Source organism: Buteo buteo, chromosome 5, assembly GCF_964188355.1.
Source record: "Buteo buteo chromosome 5, bButBut1.hap1.1, whole genome shotgun sequence".
NCBI lineage: Eukaryota > Metazoa > Chordata > Aves > Accipitriformes > Accipitridae > Buteo > Buteo buteo.
The window spans coordinates 32,094,675-32,116,151 of NC_134175.1; the positions used below are offsets into that span (position 1 = coordinate 32,094,675).

The following is a 21,477-nucleotide window of genomic DNA, read 5'->3' on the forward strand; positions in this document are numbered from 1 at the left end:
CCTGGAAAAACAGTTAATGATATTGAAGTGTTTGGTACTTTTTGAAAGTGGCTTTATATGAAGACAGTAGATCATTGTACTTTAAAATGAAAAGGGTGCTTTGTATTTGCACTATGGAATGGCTGTATCTCCTATGACATTTCAATATATAGATTATTTACATTAAAGTGAAGAATATTTGCAAGAATATAAGGGTAAGTGAGGTATTTTGGTGTTGCATTTCTATTCTGTAGCTGTTGTAACTTGTTAGTGCACACCCTTGGTAGTACAAATGATTTATCTCTGTAACTGGAAATGGAGTAGCTTCAGAATCATGAAGTTTAGCACTGCCTAATAAAAGAAACTGGGTAAATATCTGTTACAGGTTTTCAACCCAAGCTATGGTGTTTGTGCTATTATAAGTATTCCAGGTGCTCAGTCTCTAATCTCTATTTTTGAGATTACTGGGTGGCTGAGGGCTGTATGAGCTGCAATGACAGCACGGTTGTTCATAATAGAGAGAAGGAATCAATGCACTGACTCCAGGTGCAAAATTTACTCCATTCTTCCACTCTTACGTGGGAAATACATGAAGGACATATTTGCAAACTTGGTGCAGTCTCAGTGAGTCTTCTGTTGTTCTTTGACAGTAGAATTACCAGTTTCCAGCAATGTAAGGTACTGATAATACTCAGGTTTTCAAGTGAAGTAGGTCAGACTTTTAATGTCAAAGCCATGTGTTAAGTAGTGTCAGAAATCTCCTGGGCTTTAAATAACTGCAGATAGGATGAAACACCAGACAGTACTCAGATCTGATTTTTTTTTAAATTTATTTTTTTTTAGAAAATCAGAATTTTAAAAATCCTTGTTTTTAAAAGATGACTAGTTAAATACTTCACAATTTTAGAAGTAAAAGATTCTGTAGCAACCCTGGAAATTGCTTGTAGAGCACATCTGTGAGAACTTGCTGGCTCGTCCTAGGTGCAGACTCTACCTATACGGTATTTTGCATGTCAGAGTGAACTTCTTTGTCCTTTTTGCTGGCTGGTTCTGGTGCACAGCCGGCTTTTAATTGGAAATCAGACACCTGTTAGCATGGTACCAAGCCTGAGCTAATAAACACTGCCTTTTAGCAGGACTTATTACCTTGAGTACTGCACTAACATAAAGGTAGGGCTCCCCTTCAGAGTGGGCTTAAAGCCAGCTGAGAGTGTGTGTGTGTATGAAGTGTACAGATCTGTTGCAGGAAGAATACTGCATAGACTTACTCTGTATTGTGGAAAGTAGACAATGACATCCCTTCTAATGATTTTTCCTCTGCTCCTGACAGGTGTGGAGTTTTTTTGGTGGGGGTGGGAGGGGTGGGTAGGTCCCTGAGCAGCAAACATCAGTTGTTTTGTTATCCAGAAACAGAAAATTGAAACATCTGTAGAAAAACATGCAAAACCTCTTTTCTCATGCCACAGTTTTGCAAAGAGTTATAAAGTGAGCAGAGAGGACAAACTTGGAGCTTCCCAAATATAATGGCATCCCTTTTATAAAAACATTGCTTATAAATATGCCTTATTCACTTGACAGATTTTGATGACTGCAAAATGTGGGGTGTCTGTGACCAGCTGTGTGAAGATCGTGTGGGACATCACCAGTGCCACTGTGTGGAAGGTTATTTCCTAGAGCATCATCGGCATTGTCGAGCCAACACTTCAGGTTAGTGTGCAGCAGTGCAAGTCTCTTGTTGTTGTTCAACTAATAGATAGAGCTAGATACAATGGGGCAGTTTTCATGGCTATGCCATACAACTGTATTTGATTTTAACAACTCTGGCCTTAAGGACTTAAGTTCAGCATTCAGAACATCAGCAAATATCAAGAGACTCTGCATCTGCTGGCACCTGTAGGCTGGTGGACCGCACTGCCTTATCAGGGCTGCTTATCCTCAAAACAATGTCTTCTAGGCTCCAGCATTTTTTCAGCATTCCTGATTTCTGCAGAGTTGGGAGGTCACTGCCAGAGAGCCCTCCTTAATATACAAAATTGTGCTCCTGTGGGAGGCAGTTTCCTGACCTGCTCTCTGTGGAACTCGGTGGGATCAAGAAATCAGGAAACCTCACGTTTTCTGGAAGGATTATGCCATGCAAGAAGATGGGTTTGCTGAATAGTGAGATCAGACACTTGCCTGTGAGGGTTACCATGCTCCTGGCTTCTAGTGTCCCAGAGTCTCAACTCTGCAAGAACGCTTGCCTCACAAGGAGTGTGGTTCCTCATCAACAGTAGGCAGCTGCTCCTGGATGTTCACCTCCTGCTCTGTTCTGAAAGCAGCCCTGGGAAGCCCTTCTTTGTGGAGATGTAATAGCTTAACAGGCTTTTGTGTGAGGCAGGTATTCCTGCCTGCAGGAACTCAGTGGGAATGGGAGTCCCTGCTTGGCATAGCTGATTAGCAGTCATGCTTCTTAGAAAAGCATGAACTGCCCAGTTCCCTCCCCCTTCCTTCTTTCTTCAGCCATGTCTGCAGAGCAGTCACCATCTCACAATTTTCTGAGTATGTCCTCAAAAAATAGGGAATTTTTTGAGCTAATGAAATATGCTTGACTGTATTAAGGCATGCATATGCCAGCACTGGGAAAGATTGTTCTGTTTCCAGAAAAATTTTTCACAAGAAGCTTTCCATTCAAATTAGGGTGACTTTTGGGCCAGTGAGTTGTTTGTAAAGTGTTGATTTTCTATATTATTAAGGGGGGGATTTCATACCTGCTCTAAATTAATTTCCCTGGATTCATTTTTGCTTTAATTGGAGAGGGTTTTATGTGTAGGGTGAATAGGATTTGGACTTAAATATATTATTGTCAGACTTACACCAAGCCTCTCAGCAGGTATCTACTTTGAAAGTGAGCTTTCCTTCAAAGACTTGCTGGAATCTTCTACTGTAAGATACAGCAAAGATTTTCTGATGAGATGAGAGAATGAAGAAGGTGGATAGGATAGAGCAGTACATAAAAAGATAAGAAACATGGCCTGCCTTCTAGAATCAAGGAATATCTGAATCTTATGGGGCAGAAAAATCTTAAGAAAGTTTATACTTTAAAGGAGCTAAAGCAAGGAAATAGAAGAGTAGAAATAGTCTTTTTGAGTTTAGATGCACATGGGTTTTGTAAAAGTTTTACATGGTAGGGCTTTTAATACATATTCCTCCCTGGTTTGCTCCAAGTCTAGAAACCAAAGGCAAATCAAAGCAAGTTAGTATTTACATAGAAACATTTATACAGATTGTAGTCTGAGCATCTATTTAAACCTTTGTGTCCAGTGTGTATGAACCAGTATGTGTATATTTCAATGCCCCTTTGCAAAATAGCTTGCCTGCAGAGTAGTCATATATTTGTCACCCCTGCTTTCAGCTGGTGTTGCATCAATTATTTTTTCCAATGGCCGTGATTTACTGATTGGAGATCTTCATGGAAGAAGTTTTCGTACTTTGGTGCAGTCTCAGAATCGTGGGGTTGCAGTTGGAGTGGACTTCCACTTTTACCTGCACAGAATCTTTTGGACCGATACAGTGCAAGATAAGGTGGGTATAAATTTCAAGAAGAATATATTTTTGTGTATGTGGAAGTAGAGAACTGCAAGAGGCAGAATGTGTTGATAGGCCTTCATCTTTGAGAGCAGAAGCTGGCTGTATTTTTGTTTTCTAACAAAAAAGCTCCTTGAAATGTTTTATGTTAATGACTGCATTTTTCAAGCTATACTATTACATGTGACATATTAAACAAAGAATCCTATTATATGTGAATGTCTTGAGCAACTTTTAATTTTCCTTGAGATGGAGTCCAAAAAACTAATTAAGAGAAATAGTAGACATTCTTTCAAAACAGAACAAATTTTTCTTGGTAATTTTTTGAAACATGATCATTTAAAATGTAAAAGCTGTGTGCTGTCCAAGATGATAAAAATCAAATTTCTTCATACACTTCAAATGGCACTGTAATTGAGCTTGGATAACAAATATTGACAGTATTTTGTGTAATGAGCCAATATTTTGTTACTTTTTTTTTTTTAAGAGGAAATATTTTATCTTCAAGATACAGTAAAACAGAGTAATTTTAAAAAGCAGTCTGGAGACCCTTGTGAATGTTGGACTTCACCCTTGTTCTTTTTCTCTGTGCTTAACTTGAAGGAAAAAAAGTCCTAGGTCGAATGCTGAAACTCCACAATCTTCACCCCATATTGATTGTCATGCAAATTGAAGGAGAATCTATGGCCTGCCTCCTGCTGACACCATGTATGGATCAGTTTGGTGTCACTGTTGTTATTCTGAACCTACACATAAGCTATAGTTTCTACTATAGTGCCACATTGGTTCTGTTGGAAAGCACATGGCATGGCTGTCAAGTAGGACAGGATTTGTATGCACGATTTTTGACTTGTTCACAATTTTGGCATTTTTATTTTCACTGCAGTGGGTTCCCATTACTGCAATTGCAATGACAATGGCTGAATTAAGTCAGGGTTAAATCTGAAATTTCATGAGACAGGAGATTTATGCTATATCTGTAAAAGGTATAAACAAAAGATAATATGGTTTTTTTTCACTGCACACCCCAGATGGCCAGGACTGGCTTTTCATCTGCCCCAATATAGTTAAATCCTAATTAATTAATTAGGATTAATTAATCTAATTAAGTCCTGGCTAGAATACCCCAGTGAAAACAATGACATTAAGAATTTTCTTATATGATCCATATTTCCACCTGACGTCTTAAAATAAAAATATTAGGGGATTTGTTTTGGTTGTCCTTTGGTTTTTTTTGTTTTTTTTTTTTTTGTAGATTAAGATGTAAACTAAGCCAGAAAACTGTGGGTTGTGTTCTGTGTCATCTTTATCTCATTTAGTGTACTGTCTGATAACCTAATGCCCATAAGCTCTTCCGTCAACAAAGTTTCCAAAGAACAGAATAGGCAGTTAAATGGTTTTGCTTGATTATTGTTACCTGGATCTGAAGGATATTTAAAATGATACAACTATTTCAGCTCTTAATTTTTCTTTCATACATTTACTTGTAATAATCTGTATTTTCATTTCAATACATTCCAAACCTCATGCTGTTGTTTCAAAAAAGGGATGATTCCTAGCTTTTCATATTACCCAGTGTTATAAACACGTGATTACTGTGTATATAAAATTATCATGTTTATACTGTTTGCTTCCTGTAGCTCTGAGCTTGCTGTTAAGATAACAACACTATTTCTTCTTGAGCATGATGCTGTTAAAATTAGCCTTAAATAAAGGAGACCAGAAGCAATGCTGAGCCTTCTCCTTTCTAGTCAGGACAGAGAGCTTTCCCTTCTTCACTTTGCAATTTCCCCTTAGTGGTTGGTGCAGTAAGAGCTCCCTCTGTCGTTTCTGGTCACTGATGAGAGATTTGCTAAAGCATGTTCATTTGTTTTCAATTAATGCAAATACTGGGTTTTGCTGGATTCCAGGAAAGCAAGATGCACTTTCCTCATCTGTTGGTTTGTTTTTTTGGTGTTTTGGGGTCTTTTTTTGTACAGCAATTTGTCATGTTTGCTAAAGCACAAGGCTGTTTTAGTCTGTTACCTTGTCCATTTTGCAGAAATGCTAGTTGAAGGAAAGCTTCCTGTAGTTTTTGCATTGTTTTCCAAATTTTTGCAAAAAACCTCTAAGCTAAGGCATAGCTTAATGGGTGACTTGGTTGTATCTAGTGGCCAACTGTGGATCTGTGCTCAATGTGATGATAAAGGACAAGTGCCATGTGTCTTGTGATTAGCAAAACATCATGTGGGCACTGACAATATTTGTATTGTTTTCAGGTTTTTTCTATTAATATCGATGGCTCTGATTTCCAAGAAGTTTTAAATGTTTCAGTTGATACACCTGAAAACCTAGCAGTGGATTGGGTTAACAATAAACTATACGTGGTTGAGACCAGTGTGAACAGAATAGATATGGTTAATTTGGATGGAACAAACCGTGTGACTCTTATTGCTGAAAATCTTGGAAATCCTAGAGGAATAGCACTTGATCCAACTGTTGGGTAAGTGATACATGTCAGGTAATGGTAAAAGTTGTCAGAAATTCCTTTATTCTCATGCAAAAGAACTAAGAAATAGCTAGGGTGGTCATTTTAGATTCAGATATAAAATGTTTTAAACTTTTACATTCTATCCTAATCTATTCTAAACCTTAAATTGTTATGGGAGGGCTGTGCACTGCTTTTATTCCCAATGTGCAGAATCTCTTTTATTGCTAGTGTTGCATGCGCGTGAGCAGCTCTGAAAACAGGGGAACTGTGAAATTGCCCTGCAGAAGAGTAGAAGTTATCCTGAAAGATTTCTGTTGTGATACCATCCACAGACCTTCTACTATCTGAAATAAAATGCTGGAGTGAAGCCAGGGAAGCTAGTGTTTCCCAACCCAACAGGCTTCAAAAATATATGTGAGCCATGAAAACTTGGATCCTCAGAGAATGGGAACAGGAATTTCATGCAACTTGTAGTGACGGATGCTGCTTTCGCGATGCATCTATTTGTCACTGGTTTATTTCTGGCCGCACACTTAAGTCTGTATTTTACTAAGGACACTCAGTATTTCTGAAGGTCTTATGGGTGAAAGCATGTTTCTTTCTAGATTCATTCTATAAAAGAAAATGCAAATTACTTCTTGGGCAGGAGGTATAAAGTGTGTTTTCATAGTATACCAGCTGAGAATCAAGTTCTGTCCTGAAAGGGTGCTAGTTTTAAATTCCATGTAAAATGCTGGGGTTTTGTAAAATCTCAAGGAAACATGGGACTTTTTTTTTTTCTCTTTAGTTATTTGTTTTTCTCAGACTGGGATAGTCTTTCTGGTGATCCTAAAGTGGAAAGGGCCTTCATGGATGGCACAAACCGTCAGGATTTGATAAAAACAAAATTAGGCTGGCCTGCTGGAATAACTCTGGATATTGTATCAAAGAGACTTTACTGGGTTGACAGCCGGTTTGATTACATTGAGACTGTAACTTATGATGGGCTTCAAAGGTAGGAGAAATATTATTCCTTGGAGGTTACAGATGATTATTTTGTATCTAGTTCAAAGAAAGATTTGTCTAACAAAATGAGATACACAAAGGATGAAAATTACAACATAATGAATGTGACGCACCTTCGTATCTATGGTGTCATGCTATTTCTAGACTGTCCTTACTTCCTCCATCATTCTTTGTCCTTTTTCTACCTTGAATACCTATTGCACTTCTTTTATAATGTACTTTTTATAGTCCACCACTACAGTACACGTTTTTATAGCATTTGCTTTTTATTATTTTTGAATTATATGCACTGTCTTCCATCATCATTGCTTTGCATCTTTTTCATGAATGAATTTATTTGAAATATTCCACTCCAAAGCACCACTTTGTGTAATGGGTATCAAGTGCTCTTCTTACATTTTATAAATCTTTGCTGTCAGAAATTAAGTTATCACTCACCCTATTGTGATGCTGGGGAAACTATATCACAGCATGCAAGAATGGAGTCCTTAAGTTTTTATGGGACTGTGTCTTATAGTATAGCGTTCAGGAGCCTGCTTATCTCTGCATCTGTGATTAATCTCTGTTACTGAAGCACAAGAAAAAAATTGTCCCCTTTAGCATGCCTCCTACATATTGACTTGAAAAAGAGTCTTCTAATCATTTGACAGGCTTATTGCTTAATGTATTTTTTCACTTACAAAATTATAAAAATAATGCTGGTATCTTTGATCCTTTATCAGGGTTTAGTAAGACAAGAATGTGTTTAGTAAAATCTCCAGTTTTTGGAGATAAAAACATATCACTCACAGCAACACCAAAAATCTTGTAGATGTTGTGCACGTGGGCAAGAGCCAATGGCATAGTCTGCAAAGAATGTTAAAATATAGCTTACTGTCCACTTGTGTCACATCTTGCATGCCTACTGCATGAACCTATATCACCTGAGAAACTCTTAGAGTAGAGCTGTAGAATTCATCTGATTTTGTAGACCTTCCTTCATGACTCCATGAAAATAATATTGTAGTGTTATTGTTATGCATTGTGTGAGGACTTAAATGTGTCTCTCTATCTCCTAATATTTATCCATAAAAACATTGTCACAATATCTTGCATAGAATAGATACAATTTATTAGCACTTGCTTTTCTTTGGTTTTGTATGGGTGATTAGTTCAAGCCAAAGAAAGTGTGGTGGGGTTTTTTTACATTCGAAGCTGCTTGAATATTTCAAATTGCTCCAGATGCCTTTCATTTCCTCTGTTTGGTCTCTTTCTCTAATTTTCTGTCAGTAATTATGAATCTTTTCGTACATTTTTGAGTTGTTGTCTTTACTCACTGTGTTTTCTTGGAAATTGTTAACACTTTTGATTGCTCTGTTTTCACTGCTGTATCTTTTATGTTTATTTACCCTGTATATTTAGCTTCATTTCTTCAGTTCATTTGGTCTTTTTCATTTGTACTTTGGCAGCTTCTATGTAGAAGCAAAAGCCAGTGAATGAATTAATACTCCTGTATCCTTTCCTCTGTTAATAAAGTTATTTTCTAGATAATATTTTGTAAATAATTTTAAAACCATCTTTATAACAGGAGAACAATAGCTCATGGAGGCTCACTGATTCCTCATCCATATGGAATCACTTTATTTGAACACAATGTTTATTTCACTGATTGGACCAAAATGGCAGTGGTGAAAGCTAACAAGTTTTCAGAATCTAACCCTCAAGTGATCTACCAGTCTTCACTGAGACCTTATGGAGTGACAGTTTACCATGCGGCCAGGCAGCCATATGGTAAGACAGTAAGTAGATTATTAAGGGAGGTTTAGCAACTATCTTACCAGAAGTTGGTAAAAATTGTAAGACACTGTTATTTTGCTGTAAAGAAGTAATAATTACAATACATAAATTTGTATTGTAAAACTGGGCTGGTTTTTATCACACAGTGTTTCATCCAGCTCCCATAGCTAATGAACTGTTGAATGCAACATTTGGAGCGGGGGACCTTATTAAATGTTTTGATATTTGGAAGAGTCAACCTTGTGCTTATGAGCAGTATGGGTGTTTGGGACTTTTTTTTCCTCAACAGTGCAATGAAGGTGCAGTTGGAAAAGGCTACCAGTGTGAATGAATTCTGTGAGATATAATTCTGAAGTAGATCTATATGCAGAAAACTATAGCCCAGATTATGGCCTTAATGCTGTGTGCTGAGTATCTCTGTACACAGCTGAATACCTTGAATGCCAGTTAGCTCTGGTGTGATTTCAGTACATTCCAGGGCAGAACTGGTGGTGTATGATTTCCATGTGATGTAGTTCCTACAGAGTCCACATGATTTATTGTGGATGTTGAAAAAATCCTGAAAAATCGAGATAATGATGCCATTAGGTTAATAGATGAAGTTATAATCCTATCTGTATTATTTTCCAGTAAGAAATCCTTGTGGAAGTAATAATGGGGGATGTGAACAAATCTGTGTTCTCAGCCACAAAACAGATAATGATGGACTAGGTTATCGTTGCAGATGTATACTGGGCTTTGATCTACATGCAGATGGACGACATTGTGTTGGTAAGAAAATGCCTTATGATTGTTAGAAATAACACTATTCCATTAGCTCTAGAGTTATTTCTAGAATATCATCCCTCTCTTCAATAGCTTTGTGGGTTCAATATGCCAAGCACTCCATGTTTTTCCATCACAACTCTTGTTGACATCTTTAAATGTAATCATTTCTGGTGATCATTTCAAGCCACAACAATTTAAACTCACTACCTTTTATGAGCATTTTAAGAGAGTTAGATATGGAATATGTGTAGACAGCTGTATGATTAAGCTCTTAGTCCTGAAATCAAGCATGGATGCTTGCTCATATGCAGATTTTGCATTATTTTGAACATGTAAGCCTGCTTTCCTGTGCAGTAATGTGCAGATTAGGTTGGTCTTGTCCCTTTGAACACATATGGCAAGAATAAGAGTTTCAGTTTTGGAGCTGTGGGCTTCCATCAGCAATCTGCTGCTTCCTGTTCAAGTGCAGAATGGTCACTGATGGGAGGTTCACCATGTGTATCTATTGGCAAATTAAGCCAGGTATGTTGTCTATAGTTTTACTATTTAACCATGCATTTATCTGGCTAGCTTAGATATAGTCTTATTATATGTTGGCTCCACAAAGCCTGTGAGTTTTTTTATTATAGATGATTGTAAAGAGGTGAACACAGAAGATGTTTTCTGCTTCCATAGGGGTAATGTTTTCTGTAAAGGTGTATTAGGACCACAGTAAGAATGCAAGAGGAATGCCTGACCGTGTCACGTAATATTCTTGGTTGGGTTTTGGTTTTTTCTTCAGTTTTTAGGTCTGTGTGTATTTAAATTCCTACTTTCTCATTCTTCTTTTTTCTATTTCCAGGCTATTAGTGTTGCCAAAGGAAAATAAAGCTTTACAGTTAATTAATTAAGTTAATAATACAGTTAATTAATTAAGTCTCACCTTGTGAATAAGTAAAGACTGTGTCTGATCTGTTCTTTTGCAGCCGTGCAGCAGTTCCTGCTGTTTTCATCCCAGCTGGCAGTGCGGGGGATCCCATTCAATCTCTCTACCCAGGAAGATGTGATCATACCTGTAACAGGGAGCCCTTCATACTTTGTTGGAATTGACTTCTGTGCTCAGGATGACACCATTTTTTTTTCAGACACAAGTAAAGACATGATCTATAAACAGAAAACTGATGGTTCAGGTGAGAATCAGTTTTAGGAACTGTAGAGAAATTGTGCTAAGGAGAGCAGAATATATATTTCTAAAAAGAAGCACAAAAAGTCACATTGTGAGATATACAGATAAATCTCAGTGTCACCCCAGTAATCTGGAAAAAGTTTGTCAAAAATGTTTGTTCAACCCATGTTAAGCTAGTTGGAGTCTCTTGTTCTTTGACAAACTTGCTAAATGTGCTTGAGAATTAACTATTTGTAGCACTTCTCACAACTATTATTTGTCATCACCAGTCTGTTTATGCAGACTAGTATGCCTTTCACTAATATGAAACTGAGCTTCTCTTTTTAATTTCCCTATCTGGTGAGCATGATGCTTGTTAGGATACTGTAATATAGAAAAAGAACATTACAGTGGTGAGATTTTTGGAAGTCCTATTTGTGGTAGTGTGAAGAATATTTCTCTCCAATTTATAATAATAATCAAATACATATTAAGTAAGCATATAGTCTTCTGAGCTTGCTTACTGCCTTGGGTCAGGATAATGGTAGACTGCAGCTGACCATTACTATCCGAAGAGTAGGTGAGGTCTGGCTGTTGAGCAAGATGTCCTCACTGCACTGACGTTAATGACCTTCATTCATAAAACTCCTCTCAGTGTAAACTTAAAGTTTTCTCTCATCTTTGGCTAGTCTTTATTTCTCCTCTTTTGGGTGTGTGTTCCTGAACATACACCTCCTTTGCCTGGAGCAAAGGGCCCAACCCCCCAGCTCTGCTTGGTTATTGGTCTTTATATTAAGTAGCACAGAGGCAGCATTTTTACGAAGGGAAGCCACTAGTTTTGTGAACAGAATATTGCATTCATGTTATTTCCTCTGTTCCTAAACACTTACAATCATGTGTGTTAAATTCTAGGAAGAGAAATCCTGACCGCTAATAGAGTGGAAAGTGTTGAAGATTTGGCCTTTGACTGGATCTCAAAGAATCTATACTGGACAGACCCTCGATACAGGAGCATTAGTGTGATGAGGCTGGCAGATAAATCTAGGAGAGCTATTGTTCAGAATTTAAATAATCCTCGATCAATAGTGGTTCATCCTGTTGTTGGGTAAGTTTAGGTTTGATTCTCACTTCAAACTATACAAACAAATAGATGGTTTAAGCAGAATTGGTGAGGTTAGGTTTACATCTCATTCTGGATTTCTGTTTGGATTTTTGTTCTCTTCCAAAATACCATCTCTTTTCAGTTCTCTTGTCTTTATTTTGTTTGTTTTATTCTGGCCTAGAATTCAGCACCTGGAGGAAAGGGTAAGGTGATACAGATTCCAGATGAAAGAAGCACTCAAAAGGATTCTCTTTGAAAGCACCAGGTTTTTTTCTTTTACTCCTGTGTGTTGATAAACAGGCAAAAGAACTTTGTTTCTTTGTATCACTCAGATTAGAAAGCTATTTCTTATAGTTGAAAGTTTTCTAAATTATTTTTAATATACTTTCAGTTCCCAGAATGCTAACCTTGGCTCCTTTATTTTTTTCTAGCTGAATTTATTTGAAACATATTTGATACTACTGGCTGTATTTGATACAGACCTTACAATATGTGATTCTGTGTATATAAAATGAAGCCCTGCTTTTCTCTGATGGAAATGCTTAACTTCAAGTTCAATACTCTGTGTTATTTGACCATGCCAAAACAGTGTTTCTTTCACAGCATAGTTAAGCTTCCTACTGCCATACTACTGAATTTCTTAAGTCTTGGATATTGAATTTTCATGTTTAGTAACCAAATACACTATTTTGGAAGTAATTTAATAAGAATAATGTTGAACTTGGACCCTTGGGTATCCCAACCTTTTTTGTTCACTGCTTTGTAAAGTTATATAACACTAGCTTTAACTCTTTGACTACAGGCATAAGTCAAAAGGATCAGGAGAAAATTCTTTGTAATATTCATGCTTACTTGCAAGTATTACCTGGAAAATGCATTTTTGCTTGATTCTTCTTCCCTGTCAGTACTTAAATGGAATCCTTAACAATTTTAACAAAGTTATGGATATTTTCTATCTAAAGGGACAAACCACTTCCAAAGATTTTGGAAGTTGTTTTGCACAGGATAAATATTAATTGTTGGTACCGCTATTGATTGAGGAGAGGGAGAGGTTCAACATAAAATTGTATTTTTTTAAGGTATGTGAAGATGTGGTACAAAGAAGAATGTTAATGCTGTTCAAACATTTGCTCTGCTTAATTACATTATATCATTGGGTTTATGTGAATTCTGATGTGTCCTTTCAGGTATATATTCTGGACAGATTGGTTCCGTCCTGCAAAAATCATGAGGGCCTGGAGCGATGGATCCCATGCCTTGCCAATTGTGAATACAACACTAGGCTGGCCTAATGGCCTAGCCATTGACTGGAGGTAAGGACAACACAGAAGACAGAAAAACTTTTTGAGCAAATGTGTTTCTTCCTTTAAACTGTTAGGGATTAAAAATAAAGGAATTGTGTCAGACTGCGTGCACTGGCACTTTTGTATTGAAGAGCTTATTTTTCAATTTGCCGAAAAGCCTTGTAAAATGTAAGATTTTCTCAGAATCCCTCACACACACACCCAGAATCCCTCCCCACAATAGCCTCTTGTCAGGTTTAAGATTATTATTTGAGAAAATGTTAGTGCTTCCTAATCAACATAAAGTCATTTGAAGAGATATGATATTTTCATTATTTCTAGTTCTTTAAGGCTGTACTGGGTGGATGCCTTTTTCGATAAAATAGAGCACAGCACCTTTGATGGGCTGGACAGACGGACTCTTGAACGTATTACTCAGATGACTCACCCATTTGGCCTTACTATTTTTGGAGGTAAGTCTGGCATTGAAAAATATTATCTATTATTATATCAGGGGTGGTGTTTTGTTTTTTTTTTATATGATGATCTGTGAGTATGTGAGGTAAAATAACATGGCCTTTGCAATACTGCTTGTCCTATAAAAAGCAATGTTGAAAGTTTCTATTAAATATATATATATATTTAGTATTTCTTGCTCGTTTATAGGACTTTTAATGTATATTTGTGTTTAAATAATTTGAGGCAGATCAGGTAACTTTTAGTGCAGGAAGGCAGATATGCTGTAGTAATTATAGCTTCCTAGGTGGGCTACTCATGGTGGACAGACAAGGTAGATCACCTCCCTAGAGATGATCAGCAATTTCAGGATTTTATTAATTGTCTGTAGAGTTTATCACCGGATGTATGTTGTGTGCGAAAAAAGATGTCAGCATCTGACCCCTTTTGATTTTGTGTAAAAATATCTTCAAAAATATTCTAAAATTTTCTGGAAAGTTGTCTTAATGAATGACTTTTAAAATTGCCTTGGAATTTGAAATGTCACTTGAGTCTGTTATATCTCAATTTAACTGAAATCTGAGAGGGCTTGTTCTAAGTTATGTCTGCCTATGACTGAAGGACTCACTTTGACTCCACTAGTGATAAAAGTCCTTTTGTCTTTGTCATGAAGCAGTTATGAAAAATTATTAAATTTACATGCAAACCCTTGCAGTTTTTTCTCATTATGCTTGATCTTTTATGTCATATTGCTCTGTAATTGTTATACGTTAAATGTCTTTCAAAACAGGTTATGCCTACTTCACTGATTGGAGACTTGGTGGAATAGTTCGAGTGAGGAAGTCTGATGGAGGAGAAATGACTATTATAAGGAGGGGCATTAGTAACATTATGCATGTTAAAGCATATGATGCTCATTCCCAAATAGGTGAGCTCTTTTGTTGTACAGATGAAAGACATGAAATAGGGAATAAGAGACAAAACATCAGGACAGCAGGTTCTGCTCTCAATTTTAGAAATGGCTTTACTGAGTCATAACTGACATGCAGGGGAGGCAGCACAGGCACTTGAAATCACACGTTGTATATTTCACTGTTTTGTGACTGTATGCAGTTTTCCTCCACCACTCGGTTACTTTATTTAATAACCCCTTAAAAGGAAATTATGATTCCATGGTATTTTGTGTAATTGAATCACCAATTACAACCTTGTATTTCTCTTTTTCTGGTAGAAGTTTTGGTTAAGCCGAACTATTTATTTTGAGGAATTGGGTAAATGTTTATTAATCAAACTACTATTCTTAAAGTAATCCCTGTGCATAAGTCTCTAATTTTTTTCTTCTTTACACAGCTGAATTCTATGCAATTCTGTGATCTAAACCAAGGATTTGGTATTGTGATTAATTTAATAAAACACTCAATGTACTTATCAAACTTATGATCAAACTATGTGCTAAGGCTCACCACCTATTTGGTGTCCAAAGATTGGATCAGGTCTCCCAGCCTTGCTCAAAGGTCCTCATTTGTGGTAGTATTCTTGTTTCCAGACAGTTGTGGAAAATTGGCAGAAAATTGGATGAAATTTAATAGTATGTTCTGGCTTCCATAAACAGTCATGTCAATGAAGAGTATATGGAATGTGGGACTTATTATTATGACTTACTACTACTACTATTACTGTCAGTGAACTTGACCCTGTTTTGCAGTGTATACAAAACCAGGATTTGCTACAGCATCTTTTTTTGTAAAATATTCTTTCACAGTTACTGTGCACTTTTAATAGTTTCCAAGCTGTTATCAGTAGTGTATACATTGATCTTCTCTATCACTTTTTAAGGCTCTAACTACTGTAATAGAGGAACAAATCCCAATGGAGATTGCAGCCATTTCTGCTTCCCAGTACCAAATTTTCAGAGAGTTTGTGGTTGTCCTTATGGCATGAAGCTGGCTTCAAATCAGCTAACATGTGTTGAAGATCCATCCAATGAGCCACCCACTTTGCAGTGTGGCTCCTACTCATTTTCCTGTAGTAATGGAAGATGTGTGCCTCGATACTATCAGTGTGATGGTGTTGATGATTGCCATGATAACAGTGATGAACAAAACTGTGGTTCTTCAAGTAAGTAATCCCTGTAATTGACAGTATTTGTTGTTTGCAGTTCAGAAAGTTTGATGGGTCAGTCTGAGTTTGTTGAAATAAACCCCAATTTTTTAGGGTTGCATCTATGGAAAAATCCTGAAATCTGCCTGGGAGATTAGTTACTTTGGAAATTATTCAGATAAATCATGGGAATACAGGATTCAACACTGGCCACATAAAGAATGCATGAAAATATTCATATCTCACTAGTTCTCAAAATTCAATTTACAGAGTAACAAAAATCTATCTTCTGAAGAAAAACGTTGCCTTTATCTTAGTTTTTTGTAAATTTTGAAAGATAGTGGAATATCACTTGTCTTATTTTGATGCATGAGGAAGGACAAACCATCTTAATGAAGATGAAGTCATTTAAAAATAGCACCATAAGAAAAATAACAAAACCATATGCATTGTCTAACCATCCTGTAAGATTAGAGCAGCACCTTTTATTTCATTTAAAATCTGAACAGAAATTTTATGGTTTTCATTATATTTGGGCACTTTTGAACTATTTGTTACATCAGGATTTGTACAGTGAAGTGGATTAAAAGCACATTGGTTCATTTCCTGGTTTTACTGTGTCTCACAGAATATTTTATTGATCAAGTAAATTGAGAGAACAGTGGGATAATTATAGTTGATAAGATATTAAAGAGTTCTTGGCTTTTATGACATTTGCTGCTTCTTTCTTCAGAATTAATTCTTTCTTTTAAATCACAAACAAGAAAATAGCGCATATTAATAAAATGTGCTTCTTAATGCATATGACTAGTATGACTAAGGTATAAACTCTATTTCTTACTAGTGGGCTATTTTAGAATAAGTAGAACATATTTTGGGGAAAAGGAAAGTATAAAGCAAATGGTTACTTGAAGAAGTTATTTTTCTTGTTCTTTAGATTGTTTTGAAGTGCTTAACAATTTAGTTTTTTATTGATTCTTGCAGTTTAAAAAAGCTTGTAAGTATTCTGTTCAGTTCTGCAGCACATTGGCATGACAGACATTTTCATTTTAACCAATGTGGATTTTAGAATTTGATGCATATTTTAGACATTCTGTAAGTGTACTAAATGTACTGAATACTCTGGCAGGGAAGGCAGGTTTTGGAAATCTTTATGAAAGTGTCCTCCTGTTTTGTTTTTTTATTTAGACAATACTTGTGCTTCATCAGCTTTTACCTGTGCCAGTGGACAGTGTATTCCAGGTCGTTGGCGTTGTGATAAACATAATGACTGTTTTGATGGCAGTGATGAATTGCATTGTCCTACACAAGGACCCACTTCGTGCCCTGTAACCCAGTTCACCTGTGATAATAGACGATGTATTCCTAGGATCTGGCTGTGTGATACTGATAATGATTGTGGTGATGGGTCAGATGAAAAAAATTGCAGTGAGTATGACAACTGTCTGTTGTTTTATAACAACTCTGTATGTCAACATAGATATGTGTGTTGGTGTAAGGGTGATAAATGAAATTAGGAAGAAAGAACTAATATCTAAGTTAGACTAATGTTTTGCAGTCCATAAGATGTGGAAAACACGCCTAATTTGAACTACCAGAGCCAAGTAGAATGCAGAAAAATAATAAAAAAAAATAAAAAGGGGCAACTGTTGATGGTTATAATCATGGTGCTGCATAATGTCATCCACTGCAATTTACAGCAAAAAGCAGCTAAAGCTTAGATGTTCTAAGCACTTACTTCATGAGTGATCTCAGTAATGACTAATAGTGTAGTCAGCTAATCTAGTCCTGAATTTTTTACCAAGACAGTAGTTTTTCCATATACTTTCTTTAGCATTATTTACCACTGAGTGGAATCTTCTGTTTGTTTTGCATGAGTCCAAGCCTACATATGAATAAACAATTATCTGATACTAATGTATTAGTGCTTGTAATTTATCTCATTACTAGTTGCTGCATTACATACTGCAAGTTAGTGATAGTGTCTTTCTACTCTCTCAGTATTATGCTGATTTGAGAAGAAAGAAAAGAAACACATCTGAATTTATTGTCACTCTTAATAGCTTTCACAGGTACTTGTGAACCCAGGCAATTTCAGTGTCCTGACCATCGCTGTATTGACCCATTCTATGTCTGTGATGGCGACAAAGACTGTATAGATGGTGCTGATGAGCATGACTGCGGTAAGTGTAACTTCGTTTGTTGAATGCCTCTTTATTGTTTCCTCACTGTTGCCCCCGAGGTGTCTTTGGTGAACTCGTATTACTAGCTCCAAGACAGCAGAAAGCATTATAAACCTATCCATAAATTAACCTTGTTTGTGATGCTTGTTTTAGCATTTTAGTAAGCCCTTTGATCTCTAGGCTGGTTGCAAGGGGCTGAAATCTGTTTCCTCTCTTTTCTGTAGATTCCAAGCTCACTGCATTTTCTGTGTCCAAGGGAAATCACGTTCTGCAGTGGAACTTGGACTCCTGATATCATATCTGACTTGGGCACCTGAGAAAAATTGGGTGCAGTTTAGCTCTGCAAAATAAATAAACAACATCAATATTTTTTTATTTTGTAGTATATAACTGCAGTGCCACAGAGTTTAAATGTCTAAGTGGAGACCAGTGTATCAGCACTTACTACCAGTGTGATGGTGTTTTTGACTGTAATGATCACTCAGATGAGACTGATTGCCGTAAGTATACTGATGCTGAAAGAAAGGCTTCAGTTATTAGGTAATGCTTCTGAAAATTTCCTTTATCTGCTATATCAAATAATTGGCACTATTGTCCTTAAAACCTCAAAATTCATTTTAGGGAAACTTGTCTATAAATAATTTTTCTGAGCAGAAATTTCCAATGCAGTAGGTTCCAGCTCAAGAGTGGATTTTTCTGGCAGAGTAGAGTTTGCATTCCTTTTGGCTCTAACGTTTTGTTTTATTTGGCACCTCAGTCTCAGGGTTTAAAAGTAAAACTTTGTATCCATGAGAGTTAGATTGAAACTTTTCCTTGAGTATTTTTTCATTTAAGTTAGTTAAAATGTTGCAATGCAAGGTGGTGAAAACTAGTTTCAGCAAGTAATTTCATATTGCTTTGGGCATGTACATAGATACCAATATACACAGATATCAGTATGTGCTTGCTCAAAATATAACAACAGTTGAATTGCCTTGTTCACCATATTATAAAGTAGGAGTTAAATTGGTCAGATTCTGAAATGTCATGTAGATTAACTGGCTCTGATTCTATGGCCTGATCTAAAAGCAACACAGTTCTTAATAGTATTGTAACTACTTATGCAAAAGATGAGCTGAACATAGTGATTTTGCTTCTCTGTCTAAAATTGAAATAGCTTCTGAACTGTTGAATGTCACTGTTTTAGCTACAAGACCACCAGGGATGTGCCACCAGAATGAATTTCAATGTCAATCAGATGGCAGTTGTGTTCCTGCTAACTGGGAATGTGATGGCCATCTTGATTGTGCCGATGGCTCAGATGAACATCATAGATGTCCTGCCAGGACGTGTCCTTCATCTCTTTTCCGCTGTGATAATGGCAACTGTGTCTATCGAGCATGGATCTGTGATGGTGATAATGACTGCAGGGATATGAGTGATGAGAGAGATTGTCCTACTCAACCCTTCCGCTGCCCCAGCTGGCAGTGGCAATGTCCAGGTCACAGTATCTGTGTGAATCTGAGCAAAGTATGTGATAATTCTGCTGATTGTCCTAATGGAGCGGATGAATCCCCATTGTGCAGTAAGTTACTGTTCAAGCATCTGTTATAGCCTACTATGTGCTACAGCTTCAGCAAGAAGTGGAATATTCAGCATGCTGTATTTAGTGCAGCAACACTTCTAGCAGAAATCATAAGCATGCTGAAATTAGAGCTCAAATTACTAAGTGGAACTTGCTTGCAATGAAAGGAGACTATGATGATGACCAGTGAATTCATTAGCTATGTCCAATCTTGTGCTCTGAATTCAAATGTTACTTCTGCTGACTTTAATATAGGTTTTTATATAGCAATATGGGAATGAGTTTTGTGTTCCTGAACACATTCACTAAAGCATGGTATGCTTTAAGTTCAGTTGAAATGTGATTCAGTCCTTAATATTTTCTTTTGAATTTCTAACTTCAAAAATCACGAAAAAAATCTGAAAGCTCACATGTAGCCAGAATTTGTATTTATGTTGATTATGAATTGATTTAAGCATAACCTTTTTCTTTCTCTCCTTCTTTCCTCCTTCTTCTCTTTAATCAATGCACATTCTCAGATGAACCCCAGCCAGGTATGATTATAAATGATTTTAAATTATTGTTTATAATACAATTTTAGGTTTGGAGTGGTACAGTAAATTTTTTTGTATATTTCTAGCTAGTTCTGAAAAATCTGTTATAAATGCTTAGACAGTCTTCTGTTTAGCATTCACGTAATGGGATTCAGTAGTACATACTATGTTGTTACCTGCCTTTATGTGTATTGTGTGTGTTATATTTTGCATAAGGGCCTCAGTCCAGTCTCACGTTGCTTAACTGATGATTGTGCAGTTATGTTTTAGCAGCAGTCTTAGGCTGGTAATGCAATTGCAAAGTATTAAATTTAGCATAAGAAGCTTTTCTTAACTATTTGCTTATTTTAACCCCATTTCAGATCAGGAGAGCTGCTCTGACAATAATGCTGGCTGCACTCATGAATGTATTCAGGGACCATTTGGAGCTCAGTGTACCTGTCCTATTGGATACCAGCTTGCAAATGACTCCAAGACCTGTGAAGATATTAATGAATGTGACCCTCCAGGCTTTTGTAGTCAGCACTGTTACAATGAGAGAGGGTCTTTTAGGTGTTACTGTGATGAAGGATACATTCTAGAAACCAATGGGAAGACTTGTAAAGCAGCAGGTGAGCAACATTGTTGTCCACCTAAAGAATGACAACAGTGTCTGGGAAATGTCCAGTTTTGCCATTTTCATATTGTTCTCTTTTAAAGAGCTGATGTGAACAGCTACGGTTCATGTTCATGGCAGATGACCTTGAGTATTAAAACTGTCAGCTGAGGGGTTAATTGGAAACTATTATTTCCTTGAAATAATATATTTAAATTAACACTGTAATTTTTAACCCTGGAATTGTCAAAAATAATATTCTGGAGAAAAGCAATGCCACGCATGTGTAAGCCACAGGTTAAAATTTGCTCTTTGTAAAGTTCAACGCTCACAGAGGGTTTAAATCCCAGCCTTTCACAAGACTTATCTAGTGCCTATGCCATACTGTGCTCATTTCTAAAGAGCAAACAACACCGACACAGCCTAGCAGTCCATTTTTCTGTGTCTCTTACGTAGTACACTGACAGTACAGAGGGGTCATATACCCAGTGGAATTTGTCACCACAGGATTTCTGGTTTAGGGATATACTTAGGTTGTGGAAGACTCTTGCAATTTACCTGCATATAAGTTTGGCCTTTAATAATAGGGAATTTCCCATAGTTTGCTGTCTTTATGGTTGCTACGCTTCAGTTGTTTTTGAGCAGCTTATCAGTGTAAGGTGCTGCACAGCAATCTAACTGCAGCAGCCTATGGTTTTCCTGTAATCTGTTTATTCTTCTCCCTGGTCCCCATGCAGTCTAAAGGGGGAAAAAAGAGCAGGCTGGCTAAAAAGGAGGAAGAGCCAGGCTGAGTAGAGTAACTGGTGGTACAAAGAACTTTGGGGTTTGAATCAGGACTGGGAGCTGAGAGTGGCTTATGGAGGAATGAGGGTTGGATGTCAGCAGCAAACTAGTTGGACAATGGGGAAGAGGACTGGAGGTCCAGATATGAGACTGAGAGGGGAGTCTGGCAGAA

The 21,477-nt window shown here is 36.9% G+C and overlaps 1 protein-coding gene across 1 annotated transcript in view; it reads left to right on the forward strand.

The window, feature by feature from the left end:
* Window positions 1–21,477, forward strand: part of LRP2 (LDL receptor related protein 2) — a 134,381-nt gene that overhangs the window by 37,061 nt on the left and 75,843 nt on the right. The window contains exons 10-26 of the mRNA XM_075028519.1: window positions 1,558–1,686; window positions 3,371–3,540; window positions 5,802–6,025; window positions 6,801–7,007; window positions 8,586–8,788; window positions 9,425–9,565; window positions 10,528–10,731; window positions 11,619–11,811; window positions 12,996–13,121; window positions 13,434–13,564; window positions 14,338–14,475; window positions 15,384–15,665; window positions 16,836–17,075; window positions 17,711–17,830; window positions 18,214–18,330; window positions 19,017–19,394; window positions 20,290–20,538. Coding sequence (XP_074884620.1) covers window positions 1,558–1,686; window positions 3,371–3,540; window positions 5,802–6,025; window positions 6,801–7,007; window positions 8,586–8,788; window positions 9,425–9,565; window positions 10,528–10,731; window positions 11,619–11,811; window positions 12,996–13,121; window positions 13,434–13,564; window positions 14,338–14,475; window positions 15,384–15,665; window positions 16,836–17,075; window positions 17,711–17,830; window positions 18,214–18,330; window positions 19,017–19,394; window positions 20,290–20,538 — 3,252 coding nt within the window. The remainder of the gene's footprint in view (window positions 1–1,557; window positions 1,687–3,370; window positions 3,541–5,801; window positions 6,026–6,800; window positions 7,008–8,585; window positions 8,789–9,424; window positions 9,566–10,527; window positions 10,732–11,618; window positions 11,812–12,995; window positions 13,122–13,433; window positions 13,565–14,337; window positions 14,476–15,383; window positions 15,666–16,835; window positions 17,076–17,710; window positions 17,831–18,213; window positions 18,331–19,016; window positions 19,395–20,289; window positions 20,539–21,477) is intronic.